This window comes from Euprymna scolopes, chromosome 19, assembly GCF_053919585.1.
Source record: "Euprymna scolopes isolate OS-2025 chromosome 19, ASM5391958v1, whole genome shotgun sequence".
Classification (NCBI taxonomy): Eukaryota; Metazoa; Mollusca; class Cephalopoda; order Sepiida; family Sepiolidae; genus Euprymna; species Euprymna scolopes.
Window position 1 is genome coordinate 86,983,127 of NC_136500.1, and position 16,431 is coordinate 86,999,557.

General features: G+C 33.9%; 1 protein-coding gene across 1 annotated transcript in view; it reads right to left on the bottom strand.

The window, feature by feature from the left end:
- Nucleotides 1-16,431, bottom strand: part of LOC145239821 (peroxisomal membrane protein 11A-like) — a 33,956-nt gene that overhangs the window by 4,443 nt on the left and 13,082 nt on the right. Inside the window, exon 2 of the mRNA XM_080103353.1 lies at nucleotides 5,790-5,905. Coding sequence (XP_079959479.1) covers nucleotides 5,790-5,905 — 116 coding nt within the window. The remainder of the gene's footprint in view (nucleotides 1-5,789; nucleotides 5,906-16,431) is intronic.

The following is a 16,431-nucleotide window of genomic DNA, read 5'->3' on the forward strand; positions in this document are numbered from 1 at the left end:
ATTGGACTTGAAGACGACCATATTGCAGTCAGTTGGAAAGCAGATCTAAGAAAGAAGTTTGTTCATGGAATCTGCATTTAAATTTAGGCACAGATCGCGGACGGTTATTATACAATGCAACAGAACGAAGAATGTAAATATCTCTACCAGACCATCTGTAAAAAATTGAATTATCCAGTATAACAGCAAGACCTAGGAACATATACCAGAAAAAACTGGTGAGCAACAGAAAATAAACTGCATTTATGTTAAACATTTTAAAATATTTTTTTTGCCATTTCATAAGTAATATTATAGATTAGAAATTTGAATATTTTGAAAACTTTAGGTGTCGGGAAAATAAAATCATTTTTGTTTTTTTTGTTAGTGTTGTAAATCCAATATTTTGCTAAAAATAGCCTCATCAGGGTAGTTAGTCAGTTCGTAGTTTGTTTTTTTTCTTCATTTTGTTATAGGGGAAGAAAGTCCTGGAGAAGAAATTTAAAAGTGCGAGCTGTATATATACATACAAAAAAAACAAAAAAAAAACTATGAACTGACTAACTACCCTGATGAAGCTATTTTTAGCGAAATACTGAACTTACAACACTAAAAGGACATAAAAATGATTTTATCATTTTCCCCGACACCTAATGTTTTCAAAATATTCAAACTTCTATTCAAAACAAGTGTCTTCAAATAGTGTGCAACTATTTTTTTATTTATTATTATTCATTGTCAGTTGCTAGGTTTTTATATAAATAGCTTCTAATATTTTCAATTTTTAAAAAAGTAATTTCACTAAGTATTCTGCTTGTATTGTTAATTAAAAGTTGTTTAAATTTAGAAGGTCAGTTCTTTAAGTGTTCATAAATTGAGCTGAAATTTGACATATTTAATACTAGCAGTTCAGCTCGCCTTTGCTTAGGCCCTATGTACAGTTCATAACTTTATGTGCATATGTATATATATATTATAAAGTTTGATTCATGTCCAGGTAATCTCCATCTAAAATTTCAAGTGTTTAGACCCAAAATTGGCGGAGGAGTTTGGTAGAGTTTGCAAAGGTCAACTCTTTAAACTTTGACCTCTTGGCAGACAAATTTTCACCCAAAAACTGATTAAAAAGCTTGCTATATGTCTGAATACCCTTCATGTAAAATTTTAAATGTTTAGACTCAAAATTGGCTGAATAATTTGCTAAAGACTGCAAAGGTCAAATATTTTTAACTTTGACCCCTTGACAGCCTAATTTTCAGCTAAAAACTGACTAAAAAGCTTGCTCTGTCTGAATATGTAAAATTTCAAATATTTAGGTAAAAAATTGGCCGAGTAATTTGGTAGAGACCGCAGAAGTAAAATATTTTTAACTTTGACCCCAATTTTGACCCCTTAATAACATTTATTGTTTTGGGCTCAAATCAAATTAAAAAGTTTGATCCATGTCCAAGTAACCTACATCTAAGATTTCAAGTGTTTAGACCCAAAATTGTCAGAGGAGTTTGGTAGTATTTTCAAAGGTCAAATCATTGAACTTTGACCTATTGACAGCCAAATTTCTGTCCAAAAACGGATTAAAAAGATTTTCCCAAATCTCAATTCCCCTTATGTCAAATCTCGAGTCTGTAGACTGAAAATTGACAGAGTAGTTTGGTAAAGAAATGTACACACACAGACAATTTTACTTATATAGATATTTCTCTTGATCTGTCTGTCTGTTCCACTTTTTCTCAAATTATAGGACCAATCTGGTTGAGATTTTGTATGGATGATAAGGTGCAACAAACTAAGGATTATGGTATCCGTTTGATGCAAAGTTAAGGATTAGACACCACAATACCACATTTACTCTAGAAGTTTTCTTGGAAACTACTGAAACTGATCTAGCTGAAATTTTGTATGAATCTTTGGTATAATTGTAACCTAATCCACTTTTATCAAAAAAACATTTATTTACAGGTATTTCGAGACCAATGTTTTGTCTTTTGTTCAAAAGTCCTTTCTCACTCCAATATGCTTCACAAGACTAGCGTGTCGAACACGGGGTACTCCATCCTTGTTTGGCCAGGTTTAACACGCACAGTGGGCTCAATTGAGGGGGGTTGGGGTCAAGCGGACATTTACCTATGTATATCTAATAATGTAAGTGGTTATGCTTTTTTAGCTCTTTGAGTTCATTTTTGACATCAAATAGGGTGGTAAACCATGGTAGGATGTTGGAAAGCTGATATTCAACATAAAAATCGTTTTTTTTAAGAAAAACATCATAAATTTGCTGACAGACAAAATTTAAGAATTAACGGACAAACTTTAAATGCCTGTATCTTTAAAACTATTCAAGCTAAGAAGACAAAGGAGACCTTTATTTGATACTGCATGAAACAAACTTTTCAAATATTCACTTAGAATGAGAAAATGCACCACTAAAAGGTTACACAATGAAAAAACTAGTTTATTAACTCGATGTATCAGATAACTCATCATCATCATCATCATCATCATCAAAAAGCATAACAAAGACTCATTCACTTTTGCAACCATGAATTGCAGTTTTAAGCTGCTCACAACTTCTAATGCTGTGACCGAATGACTTGCAATGTCTGCAGTTTAAACGTTTTCTTGTCTTCATAACAATGGGATCATTCTTGTTCCAAAGTCTGTTAATATAATCTGATAAATTGTCAAATTGGTTTGTCTTTCGAGACTTGTTTATCCGATACTGACATAGGAACTTGTTATTTGCCTCAATGCCAGATTCTGTATAGTTGAGCAGACTAATGTTGCAATTAACTCAGCACTGGGCCCTAAAACAACATGAGCACTTGGAGTGATATCAATCCATGGAATTGAACCAACATGGAGATATGTAGTGTGACAAAATTCTTTGAACTCATCAATTTTCACTTTCCTATCTGATAATGATGGTTAAAATGACATCTATGTGCAGTACCAATTGATCAATCTTGGCTCTTAATTCACTACTATCGATTCCTTGGGTGAGCAGTTTTTGGTTGGGTCTCGTTGAGGTTGTAGAATGCGGGCAACTGAAGTGATGCAAACAATTGGGCAGACGTAAGTTGCAAGCACTGGAGGTAATGGTACTTCACACTGCTCCTTCTTAAATTTCAACAATTTGTCGTACGATGGAAGAACATCAGCTTCAGCATCTTTTAGGAGTAAACAAATGTCTGTGTAAATCCGTTTGGTCATTTTGCCACTCTCATAGATGATGCATGCAACCTCCAATGAAACGTGTCTGTCTGGAATTGACTCATTGCGTAGGATAGAGTACCCCACTTTAGCAACCTCCATGTTTTGAAGTTATTTGATCTTCAGACTAAAGGCAAACATTTTGGTGGAGGAAGTGTTCTGTGCTTGAGCAGCAGCTTTGGTCGAATCCATATAGTTGCTCAGCTGTCGGCATTGTTGATGGTCACTGACTTCCTTTAGAGGACGCTTTGCCTTAAGTACCAAAGTGTGACGTTGGAGCATTACCTTCTCTTGATGACCTGGATGAAGAATTCTTCTTTTGTTGCTGCTGAAAGTCTTTGAACACAACTTTGATGTCAGATAAAAGTTTATCACTAGGTGGGACCTCTAGCTTGGATGAGACCTGTTTCACAACTTCATCGAAGTCTGGCTCTTTGTTGAATAGAGATCTCTTGCAGTTTTTGAAAATCTCAATGAGAGCAATGTTTGTCATGTCATTCATTATAATTGAGTAGCGAAAATAAAATGTGAGATGTTGAAAAATTGGAAATAAGAAAAATGAAAATATTCAATTATAATGGATAAATTTTGGAAAAATAAATCAAGAATTTTTTCTGGTTTATGGCCAATATTTAACTGAAAATAGCTTAAAAAAGGATAAAAATCAGATTTTCCAGAAAACAGTGTAGTTTCATGGTTTTCTAATGCCAGATTTGGATTCTGCACCCTAAAAACATAGAAAAAGTGGTCTGGATGATGAAATTTGAGTAAGAATGATGAGAATTCTCTGGATTTATGGCTTAAACGGTCATTGTGGGTTGTCCAAAATTACGGAAAAATGGGCGTTCAAATTTTTTCAGTATGTTAGAATTAAAATGGTTCCAGAGAGCAAATTTTTTCATCAAATTGGATTATGTTAGCTTTCTTTGTCAAGATTCTTATTTGTAAAGCATGAGAAATTTCATCTCAGAGCTTTTTTGCAGTCTTTCGTTAAAATATACTGGCCAGAGGCAAATTTTAGGCTTTTTTTTATGGAAAAAATGCTTATTTTTATGTTAAATTTTGTGAAAAAATAAAAAAAAAAAATAGGTAAAGAACTTGTTCATATGTTCCATTTTTTTATATTGAAGTAAATTTAGGGAATTAAGCATCATCTAGGGGACTTATAGGACATATTTAGGGGTTTCTAGAAGAAATTTTGAGCAATTTTTCAGATGCACCCAAATTTACTCCTTGGTAAAAATCACTGTAGTTGCAATTTTGCGAAAATTCGAAATTCGTGAACTTCAAACAGGCATATCTTGAGAAATAATTTAAATTAGAAAACAAATGAGCCCATTTTTTGCAACCCCAGACTCTGAGCTATTCAAATATATAGGTTTCATGACTTGAGGAAGTTGTTAAAAATCCATGTCTGCTTGCCATCCCACTGTGGCACGTGGCTTTTCCTGTCGCTCTTGGGCCACCTGTGTCACGCGTCTAGCTCTGTCTTCATGAATATCAGTCTGCGCACCAGTTCTTTTTATAATCTTTTTTCCTTCTTCCTTGCCATGACATCACCTTGCACACAGCTCGGTCATTTACACACAGCTGCCATACATGTGCCCACACTGTTACATGATAAGGTGCAGTGAAGTATGTATTATGGTATTCGTTTGATACACAGTTAGGGATTAATATGGACTAGTATTTAATGTAAAAATGAAAACAAATTTAATCATATTTAACTATCAGTTTGGCATAAAGCACTCATTCTAAGTCAATGGGCTATAACTTTGACTCATTTCTGAACAAGCAAAAAATCTATTTCATATGTGTATATAAAATCTTTGCCAGAGGTGGATACATGTATTTGAAAATGAGTTATGTCATTAACAGTCATTTGAAGATCAATTTAAACAAAAAGTTGGAGGGATCTGCTTTAATAAGAAAGAGGGCACTAGAGAAAAAAAAGGTAACTTCTGCTTGAAACCATCACTATTGTACAGTGATTTATAATTGAATGGTGTATAAAATATATTTTAGATATGCATTTCAACATTTTTGTAGTGATTGACCATAATCACAGCCAGAATAGAGGAAATCTGGAAAATGACTGCTACCTGGGTTAGTGAAAGGTCTGCAAAAATTGGCAGCCAGTCAGACTACATCTGATTGAGTCGATATTCCAAGTCAAATTTGTAAATTTGCATGCAGGTGGAATTAAGATATATTTTAAGCTTTCAGAAATAGAAGAGTGCATTCTCTCACTGGTTAGTAATGGTCAAGGGAGATTACTTGGATATGATTCAAAAGCAACACTGATAATTTTGCCGTTACAGTACTAAGCGTGAAAAGTGGACAAACAGATTCTCTTATTTGGTACTTTGGTTCTCATATTCTATGAGGAATGTCTCTGATAATGGGAGAAAAATTGCTGTTTTCAGAGTTCGACTCTATCCATATAAGATTGATTATTGGCTAATTTTTTACTTTGAAGTGGTATTTTTTTATAGCTTTTCATATCAATTGGCGTCATGGATTATCTGGAGTGATTTTCTGTAAAATAAAATAGATTTTTGAAAAGACACTGTTAAGGTGAATGTGATTTATTCCCTTACTTTTTCTGGACGTACTGATAGAACTATCTAAGGCCTTTAATTTCTGAACAATCGTGTGCTGCGAGTTGGTTCGTTGAAGATGCCACCAGACAAATTTACTGCTGTATTGGATCAACCTGTCAGACAAAAAGAAACAGATTTAAAAAGAAAAATAATAAAAATGAAAGAAAACAAAACGAATCTCACTAATCTATTTCCACCTGAAAAAAAAAAAATTAAATAAAAAATTAATTAAACGTTACTTTCTTTGGTAACAGCAAAATACTTTTAAAATGTGATACTGTAGTCTAAAATGTAATTAAAAAAAAATTAATACAAACCAGCGGGCCCTGTCGGTGGGGCATTAGAATACGCCGACTGCCCCCCACCCTGCAGAGGGTAAAAGTCCCTCAATGGGGGTCCTGGATATGACCTTAAACTATATCCAGTGGTGAGGCCCCAGATTGTGGGCTTTGGGGAGTGTGGAGCCACCCTTTAATTACCATTGCTCCCAGGTCTACTCTGACCAAGAGTGGTAGTACCTGTTAGGGTCCCAACTATGGGTTAAATAGAAACTGATGTGAAAACAACAAATATATTCTATTAAAAAAAATGTTTCTTCAAAATCTTTGGATTCGGCATTAAATAACCCGAAAAGGGTTGATATGCCGTAAAACAAAAACAACCAACCAACCAACAAACCAGCGTCGAAGAGTGAACCTGAGACCTTTCGATTGCAGATCAGGAGTCTGACAATGGGGTACATCCATCCTGCCCGCAACGCCGGTTGAGTTTCATTTGACGGCTATAGAAAAGGGGCTGATAGGTCATTCGGCGTCAGATGAGGAGGATTGCTATGGTCGTGTGTTGCTGAATCCGTGCTCAGGATCGTGTTCTATCAATTCAACGGTGTTGCTCGGGATTGTGTTCTGTCAAGTCAACAGTGTTTTTTTTGCAGACATGAGTTCTGCCGGATGTGCATTGAATTTTCATATTACCAATGTATTTAACCACAGAAACAATTAGGAAATTAGTAAAAAAAATTTGGGGGGTTTATCCACTCATTTACGCCTATTAATGTCAAAAGAATATATATTCCATCTACAATTGAGACAGAAAAGCAAGAATGGAACCATCCAGAAAATGAAGCTAATATAAATTGGCCAAAGATTAATGATAAAATGAGCTGCAAAATCTTTGTAGAAATGTCAAAATCCTAGCAAATCCTGCAAAGAAAACACTGTGGTAAAACTGGAGAAATTAGCATCTATGAATAAGTGAAAGAAAGATTTGGAGTGGAAAAGAAAGACTTGCCAAAACAAAGGAAAACTAGTCAACCATGCAGGAGGTAAATAACAATTGCAGTAATAAAGAAAGAGAAAAGGGTATTAAGAAGTAGATGCGATTGCAGAAGAAAAGTCGGGTTGGAGCAACCATATGAAGACAAGATTTAGAGACAAAATGTGGAAAATCAGGAAAATGAAGAGAAGGAAAAAAGAAGGAAAAGAAAACAATGTTGGAAACAATTCATAAAGAACCCATACAAGTTTGATAACGATGTATTCACAGAGATTAAGAGTGGAAAAGGAATATTCGAAGGAAGAACTCGAGGAGCACCTGAAAACAACACATAGCAATAAAAATCAGAAAGAGAATATATCACTGACACAAGGTGTAAAAAAAGCTAACAAGACCAGGCATAATGTTTGAAATAAGTTGATGATTTTGTCAGAAAGGCAAGAGCAATGATAATGTCAGCTATAAGATGTATAAGCACTGTAAATGCCTCCGATTGAGGCCTTTTCTGCTGATAAGAGCGATGTGGAGGACTAAAGATGTTACTGAATGTTTTGCAGGCGGCATATAACCACCAAAAGAACAGGTCAAGAAGTTAGAACAATTCCGACCCATATCATTACTAAACATTGATGGGAAAATTGCATTCGGAGTTGTCAACAGAATGATAAAGTATGTTCAATGCAGTGGCTTCATCAATGAGTTGGTTCAAAAGGCAGCAATAATACCGGAATACCTGGATGTACAGAGCATGCAACGTATCCAACAAGCCAAGGAAGAAAAGAGGTTTGTAAATACACAACTGGCTGGCAGAGGTTGGAAGTTGGGATTGCAGTAGTATGTACAATATCAGTGATTTTGTTCGCACTTGTGATGGAAATGTTGTTGAGATTGTAGGAATGGAAATTCCCAGGCTAACTTGATTATCGCCCTTTAACTCTGATAACCGGAGAGTGACATAGCTATGTGACTTCCTATTTCTTATTTTTCTCTCTCTTTTTCGCGCTGGATCCTCAAGCTGTCAACATGTAATCAAGAACTGCTCTAATGGCATCGGCCACCAACCAGCTTAACTGACTAACCTGCCAGCTTCTCATCAATCACAAGTAACAAACTATTATTTTCAACAAACTTATTCTTTCTATCTATATCCTTAATATTTCTCATGTAAATTTATGTAAATGAATCTTCATTCTTTCGCTGATATATACCGGTATGTTTTCGTCATCATTATGTGACCTTTTGCTTTTCAATCCTTCTACCATTCAATACATTCACCATACACATGGGGACGGGATCGTCTATAACACAAGCAGACCATCCTGTCCTTCCCTCTACAAGATCAACAAATTGTGAGACTATACTTGTTAAGCCTCTACATAGAGCATTTATGGCTGACATTGCGATAAAGAATGCAGAAAGAATGGAAGCAGTATTAAACAAACTATAACAGCTAATTGAGCAGTCCAGAATGAGATTTAAGGCTAAAAACTCAAGAAGCGCACCTATCAGAAAGGTAAACAATGTCATAATAATATTAATGACAAAGTAGGAGTGGTATTTATTGCAGAGGAATTGCGGATACAATTTACTGGCTAGGAGCTGTTAGTTCCTTCCTGGGTAGACTGTTAGTCTTCGTTTAATTTTTCCCAGCACAAGTTCCTGATAATGACAGGCACACAGAGGGCATTTCAAATTTAAGATGTCTCATGAAATGATTTAAAAATAAGTTTAAATAAGAAGAAAAAAAGAAAACTAGATATCACTTGAGAAAGTTCTTAGCATGTTTTTAAGGGGGTGAATGGAGGTGTAATGTTGTCGTTGCATGTTAACACTCGAACCCACATGTCGTGTTTGAGGCAGTTTGCAAAGGAAGAAAGGAAAGAAATTTGTTTCGGCTTTTTCAGTTAAAATGAAAGGCATTTATTCATGGTACTTTCCAAAATAACACATTGCCTCCTGTTTTAAAAGTCTCTTAGTTTATCTCGTCTGCCATGTAATTAACAAAACCCTGCCTCTATACAGTCTTAAAAGTCTCTCGTCATCACAGGCCACACATTCATCTTCTGCTGGCACATGCTTTTTCCCTGTTCTTGCCACGTGGTGCATTTTTTCTCTCCGTTTTGTTCTTTTTTTCCCCTTCTCTTCCTCTGTTGTGACATAACATCGTCACCAGCTTTGTTATTTGCATGTGTGTCATGTAACTGCTGCTACTAACACATTTCAGCGGTTCTTTTACAGAGGTAGATCAGTGAACTGGGACTTTTATCTTCATCTTCGAAGTTAATGAAAATGATAAATTAATGTAGCAAGAGGCAGTCATGTCAAATGGCTAGCTGCACACATTGGTTGCATTTCAACACGTTCCTGTGAAGTTGTGGGGATGAAACTTTGATGCCGCTGCGTAGCTTAATTGCCATATGTTCATACTTTAAACCCTATTCAAGTACTGAGCACTGTCGAAGTAAATACTGAAAATCTATTGACAATGGATTATATTACCTTATAATATTATATATATATACATGGAATAATAATATATATATTTATATATTCCTGTTTCTCATTACACAGCTGCTGTCATCTAGGCTTCAGCTTCTGTCCCATCGATGAGATGTTGCATCCCTCTGCCTGTTCTACAAATACTTTAATGATGAATGCTCTGACGAACTGCAAACACTTGTACCTCCCCGACGTAACTACCCCCGACAAGCTACTAAGTCTCATCCCTTTACAGTAGAGATCCCTAGGTGCAAGAAAGCCTTTTACTCCAATAGTTTCTTCCCCAGAACTGCGGGTCTTTGGAACTCCCTTCCGGGATTCTGCTTTCCCAACTGCACTGATATGCAGAAGTTCAAGTGCAATGTTAACAAACATCTTTCTACTCATCTCCCTTCATAATGACCCCGCTAATTAAGTCCCTGATAGTAGCCCCCTGCTTCAAAGTGGCACTGTGCCTTGTTTGGGGCGAAAATTGAATTAAAAAAAAAAAAAAAAAAAAAATTAGGGTGCTGACACTATATTTGATCCCTGATTTCTAATTGGACCATAACAATACATCTTCTTTCTCCTTAAGCAACTTCATTCTCTTAATCTATAAAAAGTCACAAAAAAATTTGTGGATTTAATCAGATTAAATCCACAGATTTTTTTGTGATTGTTTTTATAGATTAAGAGAATTCACTTCAACATTTCTTCCGAATATACTGGGGAGCGAATTGGGAGGATAGAAGTAAAAACAAAGGAATTAATATGGTGTTGTGAGCACAATGAAAAAGTACATAGTTGTGATTCTCATTCAACCCCGAACAACGTCGGATCTTATTGCTAGTAAATTAATAAAGGTGGCTTATCAGTACACTTTACCCTAAATTCATAAATCATCTAATCATTGGATGTTCTAAAAAAACAAGGCCGATAGCCATTAGTTGCGTGCTCTGAAGGATGAATTGAATGACCTTAAGAATGACTTGAATGCTTAAAAAATAACTGGAATCCTTCAAATCCTTGAATGATCTGGAGAATGACTTGAATGGCTTTGAGACTGACTAGTTGTAAAGTGGGTGATCATTTTACATTAAATTAATACAGAAAAGTGATCTCCCACTTTATATCACAATAAGTACAGCATGTAGTAAGAATAGATGGTATTTATTTGCTCCCCCACTGAGCAAATTAGGCACAAGGCCGTTTTTAATGTGAGGTAAAAACCAGCTCCCCTAAAAGGGGTCACTCTGGTTACCAAAAATAATAATTGTCCCAGTATAGAGGGTTTCCCCTCCATTGACTGGTACAAATTATCTTAAGTGCAGTATCTGTCGGAACAGATACTACACTTTGATCTTTGCACCCCCCGTGCCGCCGAAGCGTTTGCATGTAGTAAGAATAGATACTACACTTTGATCTTGGCCAAAAGGCCAAGCACAAAAGTGTTACGGACCGACGGAGTGACTTATAGAGTCGCTTGCACACGACTAAAAACACATTTATTATTGATTAAGCCAGAACCTGGTGGAAAGCTACTCATCCTCTCCACACACACACACACACACACACACACACACACACACACACACACACACTGATCTCTATAACCATTCAAATGGCTCATTTAATAGCTAAAAAAAACATTCTGCTTCAAATAAAGTAAAAGTAAAATTAAAAGAATTTCTGAAAGAAGGATTTTTTTTTACACACAAAACACAAATATGTGAATTCCATATAAAAACGTTGATTTAATTTGAATAAAATAAAATATGCATCAAGTGCACTTGAAAGCCAAATCACAACGTAATGTTAGCTCCAAAATATATTTGTGATAAATTTCAAACAAGTAAAATATTTGTTTATTTTCCTAATATTACGTTGTGATTTAGCTTTTAAGCGCACTTGATGCATATTTTATTTTACATTCAATGTTACTGAATAATTAGTAGGCTAGTATCTGAAGTTTTGACGCATTTGTCACTAACTCACTGGAAATATTTTTTTTTTGTTTTCATTTTTACAATAGCTATCTTCTCTATATATAAAAGCGAAAATGTGTGTATGTATGCTCGCTTTTTGTGTATGTCCAAGAAAGGCTTTTTTCAGAGAAGAGGTCGGTCGGCTCGCAACTTAAAACTTTTTATATCACATACAAATCATATCTACGAGTTAACAACAGAAGTCGCCTGTCTATTTAATTTGCTCGACTTTGGAAAGATAAATATTCAATATTTGTCACTCGCCACATGTGGATTATGCTTTTTCCTATAATAAAAGCGACACTTATTCTGGCGGTATTTTTCCGGTGGCGATCGCCGGAAATGTGTGGAAATATTTTCCTTATATCAAACAACTGCTATTCAATTTGGACCCCACCAACATCTTGGGAAAATAAAAATAAAAAAAGCGTTCCCGCAGTAAATGAAATACTATCCCGCAGTCAAAGTTGACCTCATTAAGTCATTAAAATGTGCACCTGCCAAATCTAAGTAATTAAATAAATTCAAACGTGTTTCCGTTAGTATCTCGTGGTGGGCCAATGGTTAACGTTGCACGCTTTTTTTTGACACTTTAATTTCCAACTTTGCCTCAAGGGTTCGGGTTCGATCCTCATCGAATTTTGATTTACCTCCAAACACCCGGGCAACGCCAGGTACCCCCCCCCGCCGCTATCTATTATCTAAATCTCAAGTGTCTGTTTAAATGTATGTATGTATGCCTCGTAAAAACTTTCGACAGAGTTGACGGATCCTAACAAGATTGCTATCATTTTGAAGCTTGACATCTCGGACAACAAATATCAAAAAATTGGCCAAAACATTAATTCCTTCACCCTAAACTTGCCAGTTTTGTACAAGGAGGAGGTCGATTTTTTTGCAAGCTACTTTTGCAAGTCATCATGTCGGTTGGGTTGACTTTGCCTAACTTTAACGTTCCAAACTTCCGGACGCGTCATGGAGCATTGGTAAGACATCAGATTTTCTTTCACTTTCTTTTCCGTCTTCGCGTCACAGGTTCGAGCCTGACTACCACATTTAAAAAAAAAAAAAAAATTTTTTTTAAATATTTGTATGGTTGATAACAAAATAGCTCTAACTAAACATGTAAGAATTTTTATTTATAACCAGATTTTCAATTAAAAAAAAAATCGATTTGGAATAAAAAATAAACAACAAAAACAAAACGTCTGTTTATGCCATGTTATCGCTGCTGCTCTGCTGCTACTATCTACTATGTACTACAGAAGTTTTGATTCAAATTCATAACGATTTTTTCGGATATTATGTTTTTAAATTGCTACGTACCACTAGAGAAAACACTGTTCAATCATCTTTTTAACAAATAAACATAGTAAAAAGATTTTTTTATTTAATAGTGAGTGTCTGAAGAAAATTCTTTTCAAAATTTTCAATACTCATCATTTTGAAATCTTTTTTTAACACAACAAAAAAACAAGTCGTCAAATGAATTTCGGACACTCGAAATTATTAAAAATGACATCTCGTTTGGCTAATTTTCAAATTTCATTAAAAAATTCTTCACAGAAACACGGTACGAATATTTAGAAATCAGGGAGGGTCGTTACAAAATCTTACCGAAAATTCCGTTTTATGATGTTCACATTTTTATCACTTTATTTGCTTAAAACTCTAAAAATATATAATATATGTTATTATTTACTAATTCATTTGAAATTATATTTATTTCTGAACAAAACGGTGGTATTTTGAAGACTTAAAGTGTTTTGGTTTTTAAAATATAACTATTTTAGCAGAAACTCCTTGAAATCTGTGATCATCCAAAGCGTTTTAACGGCCATGTGTATTGCTACTACTATTGTTTTGATCCCCTCACTACTACAACTTTTTTTTTAACACCTCTCTCCATGCGGACTTCCTACTGTTATTTTCAGCTGATTACAATATGGTTGTATTCAAGTCCAATGTAAACAAGTTCTTGTTGATCCATCCCTTAAATAATCAAATTATACCAAACTTCCACCACTAACAATTACTACACTGTTGTCCTGGTGACTACTGTACACTCATTAATCCTTAATCTCCAATGACCTTCCAGACTTGATAAATGGTAACTCCCTTGGGTAAAAAAAAAAAAATTACAGAAAAATGTTTTTATTATACAAATAAGTGATTTACTTAAAATAATATTTTTGGTATTTATAATTACAATACAATTTTAGGCATATTACCCCACGGCTCGCATATATAATATAATATAGAGGTCCACACATCCCTACACATTAAATTAAGCTGGATTTCGGCAAAAATGCATAGAATGTTGTCTTCCAAGTGGTCTATTGTGTCTTGTTTATCAACATGGGATGTTACATATTCGCAAAGAAAATAATCTAATGGGGTTATGAACGAGGTGACCAATTGACAGGCCCATTTCGTATAATTATTTATTCATGTAATGTTTTTCTCAGTAAATTGATACTTATGATAGCAGGATGTGTGGCATGTGACTCCATTTTGCTGAAACCACATGATGAATTGCCAAACGAAGCTGAACTCAAAATAACCGATAGTTGCCAGCTCTGCAATTAAAGATAGAGTTGTCACTTTAAAATTTGCCACCTCTAAGAAAAAAAAGTTATAATAAACTCTATATAAGAGAAGCATTTTATTTAATTTTTTAGTTCTTTGTCTATTAACATTATTTTGTTGTTAAAGTTTTTGTTTGTTAATTTCTTTTAAGTTTTAAACCCCATTTAATATATTTTAATAAATTTAATAAATAAAGAAATGTATTTTTAATTTTTTTTTTTTTTTCTACAAAAATGATGAAAAAATAGGTGGGATTGGTGATCTTTTAAACTAACGCATGAAAATTATGAAAAATTACTCAGCTGTAGATGTGCTAGATGTATTTCTAACAAAAAATCATCGATAATCACAGATTTTGTGTTTAAAAATAGCGAACTTTTAATTTAAGTCAATTTTAGTCAAGGGCGATAAGTGAGTTTGCCATAATGAATTAGTTGCACAGCTCCTGCTCCTCCACATTTAAAATATGATAAAACTCAATTTCTATTTTTACTTTTACGTTATTTTATTTATTTATTTATTTTTCAAAATTGGAATTACCTTTTTGTCAGATTTTATTAGGAAATAAAATTGAGTTGTCTGAATTCTGCTAATAGGACAAAGTTTCTTGGCTCAGTATTCTGAGATATATTTTGGTAAGGATCTGATGAATAATCGCACATAATGAAAATATTCAAGGGCAGTAACTCTAGTTATCGCATGAATTTCAAGGTTACTTCCCTTTGTGAATGTATTCTCGTCACATAAATATAGAAACAACCGGCTTTGATCACCAATCTCTACATTAATAAATTTGTGACTCTACCAGTCTATTCGCTTCTGGTTTCCGAGTCAGTTGGATGACTTGATTTTAGGATTCGGCTAGAAGTAAAGCACTGAATAGTTAACAGTAAAAAATTTGTAAACATAAAAACAAAATGATTTATAGGAGGCATGGCCAAAAAATGAAAAAAAAAAATAGTTTTTTTTTTTTTTTAAAATGAATTAAAATCTATTATAATCCATTATTCTTGAACAACTTTTTTTTTTCTCCAGAGAGATAAAAGCCTGGATTTTATCATATAAAAAGCAGAATAATATAAAACTTTTTCAACTATTTTTAATAGAATTTTAAATTTTCCAAAACCACACCATTAACCGCCATTTTTGTTTCGGATAAAACATTTAAATATTTTTTTTAAAAAGGTTCTTCAACTTGAACTTCTTCTTCTCATCATCATCTAAATAAGATTTAGGATTATTTTACTACGAGAATATGCAAAAATGTTATAATAGTACCTGAATTTCAAATAATTCCAACTTTTTATATCCCTATAACCTTTGCGTGGCGGTATTAAAAAAAAAAAAAAAAAAAAAAAAAAAACACAACAAAACACAACAAAATTTAAAGATAGTTTAAAATAAACTAAAGCCTTGATAGGACTAAAAAATAAATTCAGTTAGCTACATATTTTTTAACGTTTGATTTGACGACTAAGTGAAGGGAAGGGTTTAATTCTTTTTTCATAAGCTATATATATATATATATATATATATGTTGCCTACATAACCTCCGAAGTTAAGCAATGACGAGATTGGTCAGTGCTAGATGGGTGACTATTTTGGGAATGCTAGGCATCGTATGTGTTGAAAACAACTCCTGCATCTAGTATCACGCTTGGTCTACCATACGTGAATTAACAAAAATGGTTAAATATAGTTTTAGTTAGTCCCCTCCAGGCCTCCATACATAATTTTAAACTTTAATTAAATTTTGTCTTTTATTAATTTTGCTACTAAAAATAGAAGTTTTATATTATTGTGCTTTTCATATGATAAAATTCAGGCTTTTATCTTTTTGGAAAAGCAAAAGTTGCTCAAGAATAAAAGATTTTAATTCATTAAAAAAAATAAATAAAAAAACAACTTGGTTTTTCTTTCAGTTTTTGGAATGCTATTCATGAAACCTGGTTTTATTTTAGAACAATTCATTTTGAACTGTATAAAATTTTAATTTTTGGCACCTTGCAACACTGGAACCCCATGTTCCAGTGATAGTAACAACAGCAGCAGGGAACGATCTCTAGAATGTTAAATGTTTATTGGTTGGAATGCTTAATATTGATTGGTCAATTTTATCAAAAGATTATCTTGATTGGTTGAAATCTGAAATCGTCAACCAATCAGAAAGATTCGCCCCTAGGAGCTAAGCACTTGTTGGCATTAACAACATCGCAGTCCTCAGTAAGAAACTCAATTTGCCAAACATGCCATTATCAAATGACAAAGGAAATCTGGCTGTGTACGTTAGGCTACTGGCATCTCAGCAAACA